Genomic DNA, 9,902 nt, shown 5'->3' with positions numbered 1-9,902 from the left:
CGGGACCTGGGGAACACAGAGGGGGGAAGGAGCTGTGGGAGGAGGGTGCTGGGGGTTTGGGTGCTGTGACTGGGGGGGTAGGGACCAGACTCCGCAGGTTGTTCGGTGTGAGCACCCCACGGTGTCACCTTGTCCCTTCCATGCACATCACCGGTGCTTTCTGCTCCCTCTCCTCCAGGACACTTCACCTCAGCAGAGGACTTGAACCTGCTCATCGCCAAGAACACGCGGCTGGAGATCTACGTGGTGACAGCAGAGGGGCTCAGGCCCGTCAAGGAGGTGGGGATGTACGGCAAGACCGCTGTCATGGAGCTCTTCCGCCCCAAGGTGGGTGTGCTGTGGGGACGGGGACCTTGCCATGGGGAGGAGGCGCGTGGGGACGCGGCTGCCAGCGGCTCCGATGCCCTCCTGAAGGCTCATCACTGCTCTGCTTTGGCAGGGGGAGAGCAAGGACTTGTTGTTCATCCTGACAGCCAAGTACAACGCCTGCATCCTGGAGTACAAGCAGAACGGGGACAACATTGACATCATAACCCGTGCCCATGGCAATGTGCAGGTGAGTGGAGCTGAAGAACCTGGAAGGGGTCAATTTCCTTCCTCTGGGGTGGTTTTACTTTGCTGGTGGTGGGGTTCTCCCTTCTTAACTCCTGATTATGGAGTCATGGGAGTGCAGCTCTGGGGTAACAGCACCAGAGGGATGTGGAGCTCCTGGAGCAGGTCCAGAGGAGGCCCCAGAGCTGCTGCGAGGGCTGGAGCAGCTCTGCTCTGGAGCCAGGCTGAGAGAGCTGGACTGGGGCAGCTGGAGAAGAGAAGGCTCCTGAAGGGGACACCTTAGAGCAGCTCCAGTGCCTAAAGGGGCTCCAGGAAACCTGGAGAGGGGCTTTGGACAAGGGATGGAGGGACAGGACAAGGGGAATGGCTTGAACCTGCCAGAGGGGAGATTGAGATGAGCTCTGGGGCAGAAGCTCTTCCCTGGGAGGGTGCTGAGACGCTGGCACAGGGTGCCCAGAGAAGCTGTGGCTGCCCCATGCCAGGTTGGACACAGGGGCTTGGAGCAACCTGCTCCAGTGGAAGGTGTCCCTGCCCGGGGCAGGGGCTTGGAACTGGATGATCTTGGGCTCCTTTCCTACCCAAACCATTCCATGATCCTTTGCTTACCTCTGACTCTTGTTGCCTGCAGTCAACCAGCCTTGTGCTCAGGGTCTGAGGCTACAACTGTGTTCTTGGGGTAGTTTGCAGAATCCCAGCAAACTGGGTTGGAAGGAACCTTTAAAGCTCATCCAGCTCCAAGCCCTGCCATAAGCAGGAACATCTTCCACGAGAGCAGGTTGCTCAGAGCCCTGTCCAACGGGACCTTGAATGTTTTGGTAGATGAGGCATCTACCACCTCTCTGGGCAGCCTCTGCCAGTGCCTCAGCACCAGAATAAGAAGGTTAATTTGAGATACTTCTCCCATAAAGAGAATTGATGCTCAAAACTCAACCTAAGGTAGAATTCTCTCTGGGAAATGGCTTCTTTGGTGTTTCCCAGCTGGTTTCTACGTGCTGCACACCAGAACCATCACTGCTGGTACCACCACAACCATACCCCACCATTAATAATCATGGATATTCTCCACTATTCTGTTTTATATGGATTAAAATCACCCCTTTGGAGGAGGTCAGAATTCCATCTGTCTCCTTGGCTTTCTGTTAAGTCAGTAACCAAATGCTTCCCATCACTTGTCAAGCCAAAATATCTTCCATCTGTTCCCAAGCATTGAGCTTCTGCTGGTTTCCTGTTGCTGAAGCTGAGCAGGGGGTTATGGGCAGGAGCTGTAGGTGGACATGTCCCATCAGTAACATGTCAACCTGTCTGGGGAGAAGTCTTTCATCTTCTTATACCACAGTTCTGCCTCGTGGCATATGGAGATGGTGATATCAGCCCCCACCAAGTGACACTGAGGGGCCTGCGGAGGCTGATAACGGGGTGTCCTGGTTATCAGGAGGGTGGGTTTTGGTTGTGGGTATCAAAGCACTTCACAGCAGTGGAGGGCATCTCTCTCCATCAGCTCTAGAACAGCAATGGAGTCTCTGAGGTCAGTCAGTAGAGAGCTGGGATTAGAAAACCATTCCCAGAGTCTGTTCCTGGAGTGTCTGATCCCCAGGAAAGAGCACATCCCTGCTATGGGAGCTCTGGTGCGAAGGTGTGGAGACCTCAGAGCAGCTGCCAGTGGCTGAAGGGGGCTACAAGGATGCTGGAGAGGGACTTTCATCCGGGAATTTAGGGATAGGACAAGGGGTGATGGGTTCAAACTGAAAGAGGGGAAGTTCAGGTTGGAGATAAGGCAGAAGCTCTTCCCTGTGAGGGTGCTGAGGCGCTGGCACAGGGTGCCCAGAGAAGCTGTGGCTGCCCCATCCCTGGCAGTGTTCAAGGGCAGGTTGGACACAGGGGCTTGGAGCAACCTGCTCTAGTGGAAGGTGTCCCTGCCTGTGGCGGGGGTTGGACCTGGATGAGCTTTTAGGTCCCTCCCAACCCAACCCATTCCATGAGTCCATGACCTGCTGCTTGAGGCAGGAGATGCCAGAATTGCCTTTGGTGCCACCTATTTAAACACCTACTGGGGGGTGTGCAGGGAGTTATTCCTCAGCTGAGGGGTGGTGACTCTTGTACCTGCTGTTCTCCAGTCCTGCACCAGGATCTCTGTCTAATCCCTGTTTCTCTGTCCCCTCTCCATGGATCCCTGGCTCAGGATCGCATCGGCCGCCCCTCGGAGACCGGCATCATCGGCATCATTGACCCCGAGTGCCGCATGATCGGCCTGAGGCTCTATGATGGCCTCTTCAAGGTCATCCCCTTGGACAGGGAGAACAAGGAATTAAAAGCTTTTAACATCCGCCTGGAAGAGCTCCAAGTCATCGATGTGAAGTTCCTCTATGGCTGTCAGGCTCCAACCATCTGCTTCGTCTACCAGGTACCTTGTTCTTCATGGGTCACTCGGGCAGAGGCACCAACCAAGGGCTACCAGAGGGCTTGGAGCAGCAGCAGTGTCCTGGAGCTAGCAGCAGGCAGTGCTTTGGATGGACCAAGAGATGATCCTGGCCTCCTGCAGGCTTTTTGTCTAGCCAAGGGAAGTCCATTTTCCTCTGTGCTGCTTTTTTCCCTTCCTGGCAGAGAGGAAGCAGCATTCCCAGAGGAGAGCTGGGCAGCTGATGCTTCAGATGGGACCATTTCCTTGTTAAACACTGCAGAGGGGTACATGAATCTTTCCAGCAAGTGCTGAGCAGGGTTAGAGCCAGGGTCACTTGTTTCCTGCAGGCACTACAGTGAGACTTGAGCCTTCCCCTTCAAAAAGAAGGAATGTCTTGTCTGGCATTTGGGAGGCCACTCCAGGAGTAATAACGTCTCCTGTTGCCTGGGTTCTCACAGAAGCAGTGTTTGTAGGTTCTTCTTCTGCTTACTTTGACCTAAAGAGCCATCGTTGTGCTGACTGAGCAAGGGATTATCTTTGCTGTGTCAAATTCCAGCCTAGCCTGGGCTTAGCTGGAAGTTCCTGGACAGCAGCACATGGGATCTGCTGTGAACTTAGTTCTGCTTTGGGCTGGCAAATCCCTACCATAAGAGCTTCTATATGGCAGCAGTGACTTGATTACTCCCTATGTGGGTGCTGTTGAACCCCCCAAATAGTTACTGAGTAAAAGCATAGGGGAGAAATCACTTTGTCACATGTCACTAGGGGCTGGGAGGGCAGCTCCATGTCAGGCCAGTTCTCTCCCCCTGCCCTGTGGTAACTCAGTGCTCAAGAGCATTGAAAAGAGGAGCTTGGTCACCCCATGTAGTCAGCAAGTAAGGTCTTAACCTGTGAAGATACCAGCTCTCCCCATAAACCAGCAAACCTGTTAATGGGTCACTCATTCTAAGCATGTATTACACAAATGAAGAGTAAATTAATAGCTTGCTCCATGTCTAACCCTTGATCCAGGTTTTCTGCTCGTAGCAGGAGGAGGTGGAAGCTCTGTCTGACTCATTCAGCCTTACATAAAACTCTGGCTTTGTTTTAGGCCCTGGGGTGTCTGAATTGTGTGTGTGTGTGGAGAGGGGGATGTTTCCAAGCTGCTGCTTGGATTCCTTCTCAACTTATCAATCATTATCACAGGATTGGGACTGAAGAGCATTGAAGTGACTGAGAGAATGTTTGTGTCGTTCTGAAACTGGAGGAAGATGCCACAAAAAAGGGGCAGTTCATAAAACTAGATCAAGAGAAAGGCTCAAGAGCTGCTGTGGGGGGGAGTGAAAAGGTGCAGAAATGGCAAAGGTTTCCTGAATGCCTCCTCTGCCTTTGTCAGAGCCCCACTTCAGCTTTCTCCTCCCCACAGAGCTGTTTCTCCTCCAGCTTCCCCTTCTCTGTCAGCCACTGCTGCTCTTTGTTTCCCTCAGGAGCTCTGGAGCACATTCAGTGAGGATGTTTCATTGCATCCCAGAGGGGTTTGGGATGAAGGGAGCTTAAAGCTCCTCCAGCTCCAACCCCTGCCCCGGGCAGGGACACCTTCCACTAGAGCAGGTTGCTCCAAGCCCCTGTGTCCAACCTGGCCTTGAACACTGCCAGGGATGGGGCATTTGCCAGGATCTCTTTACTCAGATCTGGAAGATGTTGAGACATAACAACTGAAAAGGTGAACCCCTCTTTATAACCTCTTTTGTGAACAACATGACTAAAGAAACCTGTTTCCCTCTGGTTTAGAGCTTTGTCTTAGTTTCTGAGACATGAAATGGGTCAGTGGGTTATGTTCAAAGCCCTCTCTGTGCTTTGGGTGCTCTTATGTCTTCTCCCCACATGGGTTCCCAAGTGCTTGTTAGCACAGACCACCTTTCCCACAGTGGGATCTTGTTGTGGGGAGCTTTTCCTCCACCCAGGTCGTGAAGCCCACATGGAATTGCTGCCTTGGAGCCCTTTCTGCATGTCAGGTTTGGTTGAAATCGCCCACTGGGCTTGGAATACTGGAGTGGCAGACCTGTTGGGGGGCTTATTCATCAAGCAGGTTATGCTTCCTCAGGAAATGAGGCTGAAAGGCCTGAGGAGCATCAAGACAGGAGTTCAGTGGCACCTGCAGTGCTACAGCAGAGCTGGACTCCTCACTTGGAGCTGGAGGTGGTGCTGACACTGTGTAGTGCCACTTGTGCCCAGATGAATACAAGCCCCAGAAAAATCACTTGTCTGAACCCACAAGGAACAGTTTTCAGTCTCTTTTTGGCACAGGGATTTCTTCAGAGGCTGTTCTACACAGGGATAAAGTTAAGGAGAACATCAGGGTGTGTGCTCAGGCACGTGTGTGGTTTGAGGGAGGATGAAGAGGAGGTGGACAAGGTGGGAAGCCTCAGGATGGGGCTCTTGCAGAGATGAGGTGGAGTCTCCTTGCTTCACAGGCTGGAGTCTCAGTGCCCTTGAGGTTGTGCTCTTGGCACATCATCATCTGTGGCTTCTCTTTCAGGACCCTCAGGGTCGGCACGTGAAGACGTACGAGGTGTCCCTGCGCGAGAAGGAGTTCAACAAAGGTCCCTGGAAACAGGAGAACGTGGAGGCTGAAGCCTCCATGGTCATTGCAGGTTGGTTCTGCTTAGAAGACCTTCCCTCCTGTTTCCTCCTCGCAGCTGAACACCTCAGCCATGCTGCAGAGGTTCTCCAATGGGACGTTTGTCTTCTCCCCTGTGCAGTGCCAGAGCCTTTTGGAGGCGCGATCATCATTGGGCAGGAGTCCATCACCTACCACAACGGAGACAAATACCTAGCTATAGCTCCTCCTATCATCAAGGTGAGTGCCTGCTGAGATCCAGAAATACATCCCATGTAATTCCTCCTTTCCCAGGAATCCCTCCGTGTGCTGGTAGGGTATTGGGCTACTTGGAGTCATGAATTAGCTGCTCTTGTCTCCAGGTCTAGTCTAATAGAGCTACTTACTCCCCGACTGGGTTTTGGTGAGTGTTTCACACCGTGCCTGGCTGTGTTTGTGGGGGGCTGAGGGACGTGTAATCCTTGTATTGGTGGCAGCCTGTGGCTCTGCTCTCTATGGAGTGCATGGAAATGGTGCAGTAAAGCTGAAATCATGCCTGGGCCCCACAGAAAGGGATTAATCAGGATGTAGAACATGATCTGGGCGTGGGTCCAGGTCAGGGCCTGGTTTCATTTCAAGCAGCAGAAGATATGAATGAGCCCCTTGGAGACCTGAGTCCACCAGTGTGTGACTGGGGCACTTGTTTAAAGGGAAACAGACTTACAGAGCTTGTGACAGAGGCTGAGCCTGTGGTTTTTGTCAGAGGAATGGACCAGTTCCCACATGGACACAGTGCAGGAAGCACAAATGACACAGCTGAAGTGCTGCTCGGGGCTGAAAGAGGCTTAAGCCAGGATCAGAAGGTCCTTTTAACCTGGGATAAAGAGTTATAAATCTTGAGTAAAGAAATACCAGTGTTGTTGCTTGAATGCCACAGGCTCTCAGACCACTGCTGGAGCTCTGTGATGGAGATACCAGAGCAGGCAGAGCTCCAGGAGAAGTGGGTCTTTGCCATGGTTACAGCCAGCAGCTGATGCATGGTGGATGTGGCTGTTCCCTTCAGGCATGGACAGAGATGGTTCTAGATGTCCCTTTGGGGCCCTGTTCCTAAAATTCCCTCCTGTTTTACATGCAGCAAAGTACAATTGTGTGCCACAACCGTGTGGATCCCAATGGATCCCGTTACCTCCTGGGGGACATGGAAGGACGCCTCTTCATGCTGCTCCTGGAGAAGGAGGAGCAGATGGATGGCACTGTCACCCTGAAGGACCTGCGTGTGGAGCTGCTCGGGGAGGTAGGACCTGGTCCCATCATGTGTCCCTGACACTTCTCACCACGGGCCTGGGAAGCTCCAAAGGGTGGAAATGCTTCACTGAGGGCTCTCTTGGAGCCCAGGGTGGGTGATGTTTCATAGTTGTCCTGGATCTGACTGTCATTTGGTGAGCACTTCAAAGTCTACACCATCTTCCCTGGGTTTTGCCTGGTGCTTGACTGGGGGAAGCTTGGACTCTCCATCCTGTGCCCAGGGTCTTCCTATGGGGCTGCAGCTCAGATGTGCTGCTTGTGGGGTGTGACAGGCTCCTTTTCACACCAGTGATGGTTCATCTGCACCTTCTCAATTCCCAGACATCCATTGCAGAGTGTTTGACCTACCTGGACAACGGGGTTGTGTTTGTTGGCTCTCGCCTTGGGGATTCCCAGCTTGTGAAGGTACACAGCAGCTTTGTGTGTGTTCAGACAGGGGTTTGTACCCATTGCTTTTCATCAGAGGTGTATGTGCGTCAGTTTTCCTTCTCCTTGTCTGCCCTACACCCTTTCCACTGCTTGGTCTCACATGTTGAAAGCCAACAATTGTGTTAATGCACAGCTCAACGTGGACAGCAACGAGCAGGGCTCCTACGTGGTGGCCATGGAGACCTTCACCAACCTTGGCCCCATCGTTGACATGTGTGTGGTAGACCTGGAAAGACAAGGGCAAGGACAGGTAATGCTGATTCTGCTTTGCTTTGCTTGGTGTTGGGGGTGTCTGGGACATCCAGATGTGTGTGTGGGATTTGTCCATGGAAGGAAAAGACCACAAACCATTTATTGGAGCATCTCAAAGTCTTACCCAGGTGCAGCAATGGATATTGAGGTCTCAAGAGTGATATGAGTGGGGAGGCTAATTCTTGGGTACCCCTCTTCATGAGGAAAGGGTTGTCTTTGTGCAACAGGGAAGGATCAGCTGCCAAAAACCTCCCTCTGACCCTGTCACTACAGGGAGGAATGGGGAAGCTTCCCAACAAGGTTGGTAAAGCTCATCTCCTCTTCCTGCAGCTGGTCACATGCTCAGGAGCTTTTAAAGAGGGCTCACTACGGATCATCCGCAATGGCATTGGGATCCATGAACATGCCAGCATTGACCTGCCAGGGATCAAAGGTGTGTGAGCTCCTCAGTGCTGTCACACACAGCCCCCGGCCTCAGAGGGGCTGGTGGGGGCACAGCGTGTGCCTGGGGCGTGGGGCAGGTTCTTGCCACCCACCAGCTCTTGGAATGCTCACAGGGAGCTAACGTGGCCTCTCTCTGTTGCAGGATTGTGGCCCCTGAGGTCGGATTCTCATCGTGAGACAGATAATACGTTGGTGCTGTCCTTCGTTGGCCAAACCAGGTGAGGTGGGGTTGAGGCTGAGCCACGCAGTCCACAGCCACATACTGCAGCATGATCATAGCATAGTTAAGGTTGGGTTGGGAGGGACCTTAAAGCTCCTTCAGTTCCAACCCCTGCCACGGGCAGGGACACCTTCCACTAGAGCAGGTTGCTCCAAGCCCCTGTGTCCAACCTGCCCTTGGACACTGCCAGGGATGGGGCAGCCACAGCTTCTCTGGGCACCCTGTGCCAGCGCCTCAGCACCCTCACAGGGAAGAGCTTCTGCCTTATCTCTAACCTGAACTTCCCCTGTTTCAGTGTGAACCCATCACCCCTTGTCCCACCACTGCAGTCCCTAACGAGGAGTCCCTCCGTCCCCCCCCCAGCATCGTTGTCGCCCCCTTCAGCCACTGGAAGCTGCTCTGAGGTCTCCACGCAGCTTCTCTTCTCCAGGCTGAACAGCCCCAATGTTCTCAGCCTGGCTCCATACAGGAGCTGCTCCAGCCCCTGAGCATCCCAGTGGCCTCCTCTGGACTTGCTCCAACAGCTCCATGTCCTTCTGATGTTGAGTACAACAGAACTGCACCCAGTGCTGCAAGTGGGGTCTCACAAGAGCAGAGCAGAGGGGCAGGATCACCTCCTCGACCTGCTCCTCACACATATCTAATGATATAACAGGAGTTCTCTTCCTTGCTCAGGGTTCTAATGTTAAATGGAGAGGAGGTGGAAGAGACAGAGCTCACAGGGTTTGTGGATGATCAGCAGACCTTCTTCTGTGGCAATGTGGCACACCAGCAATTGATCCAGGTAATACAGTTCTAGGGCAATGCAGGTGTGTCTCTTGTGATGATCCTATAGCTCTTACTGATGTGGGGCTAACCTAGATCTGCCTTTCTTACCTGGGGCAGGGTTTGGTGTCCTTCTTTGGGCTGATGTTGGATGGAAGGAGGTGTTTTGGCTCTGAGCAGAGATGTTCTCTCTCCCCAGATCACCTCTGCCTCTGTGAGACTGGTTAGCCAGGAGCCCAAAGCCCTGGTGAGTGAATGGAAGGAGCCCAATGGAAAGAACATCAGCGTGGCTTCCTGCAACAGTAACCAGGTCGTGGTGGCTGTGGGACGAGCCCTCTACTACCTGGAGATCCGACCCCAGGAGCTCAGGCAGATCAGGTGGGTGCAGGTCTCCCATCCCAACCCGAGGGCTCTCAGCCTCTCCTCTCTGTCTTTGGCCTCAGGACTGACACCTCTGTCTGCTTCCAGCTGCACAGAAATGGAGCACGAAGTTGCGTGCCTGGACATCACCCCCCTGGGGGACAGCAGTGGCATGTCCCCGCTGTGCGCAATCGGGCTCTGGACTGACATCTCTGCCCGCATCCTCAAGCTGCCTTCGTTTGAGCTGCTGCACAAAGAGATGCTGGGAGGAGGTCGGGCTCTGCTGGGGCTGTGGGTGGTGGCAGTGGGCACGTACGCAGTGTCCTGGGTGAGTCCGGGGTGACACCAGCCTTCTCCTGTGCTCCTGCAGAAATTATCCCTCGCTCCATCCTGATGACGACCTTCGAGAGCAGCCACTACCTCCTGTGTGCCCTCGGGGATGGGGCTCTCTTCTACTTTGGCCTCAGCCTTGAGACAGGTGAATACAGGGCCCAGCACTGAGCTGCCTGCTGGGGAGAGGGGCTGGACTTGTGCCCTCTGATGTGCTTGATATGTTCTCTTTTGTCCTTCTTGGAGAGTTCTCTCTCAGAGACTTACGG

At 53.6% G+C, this 9,902-nt stretch overlaps 1 protein-coding gene across 1 annotated transcript in view; it reads left to right on the top strand.

Annotated features, from left to right (window-relative positions):
* Positions 1–178: 178 nt before the first annotated feature.
* DDB1 (damage-specific DNA binding protein 1, 127kDa) overlaps positions 179–9,902 on the top strand; it is a gene marked incomplete at both ends in the record, with an annotated part of 10,541 nt that continues 817 nt past the window's right edge. The window contains 14 exons of the mRNA XM_010015232.1: positions 179–327; positions 440–556; positions 2,732–2,953; positions 5,469–5,583; positions 5,692–5,789; positions 6,664–6,822; positions 7,155–7,238; positions 7,396–7,512; positions 7,845–7,947; positions 8,101–8,176; positions 8,854–8,962; positions 9,143–9,321; positions 9,412–9,575; positions 9,674–9,781. Coding sequence (XP_010013534.1) covers positions 179–327; positions 440–556; positions 2,732–2,953; positions 5,469–5,583; positions 5,692–5,789; positions 6,664–6,822; positions 7,155–7,238; positions 7,396–7,512; positions 7,845–7,947; positions 8,101–8,176; positions 8,854–8,962; positions 9,143–9,321; positions 9,412–9,575; positions 9,674–9,781 — 1,800 coding nt within the window. The remainder of the gene's footprint in view (positions 328–439; positions 557–2,731; positions 2,954–5,468; positions 5,584–5,691; positions 5,790–6,663; positions 6,823–7,154; positions 7,239–7,395; positions 7,513–7,844; positions 7,948–8,100; positions 8,177–8,853; positions 8,963–9,142; positions 9,322–9,411; positions 9,576–9,673; positions 9,782–9,902) is intronic.

Source organism: Nestor notabilis, unplaced genomic scaffold (assembly GCF_000696875.1).
Source record: "Nestor notabilis isolate BGI_N333 unplaced genomic scaffold, ASM69687v1 scaffold17325, whole genome shotgun sequence".
NCBI classification, from domain to species: Eukaryota; Metazoa; Chordata; class Aves; order Psittaciformes; family Psittacidae; genus Nestor; species Nestor notabilis.
Note: the sequence above shows the minus strand (reverse complement) of the source record. Positions and strands in the feature narration are given on the sequence as shown.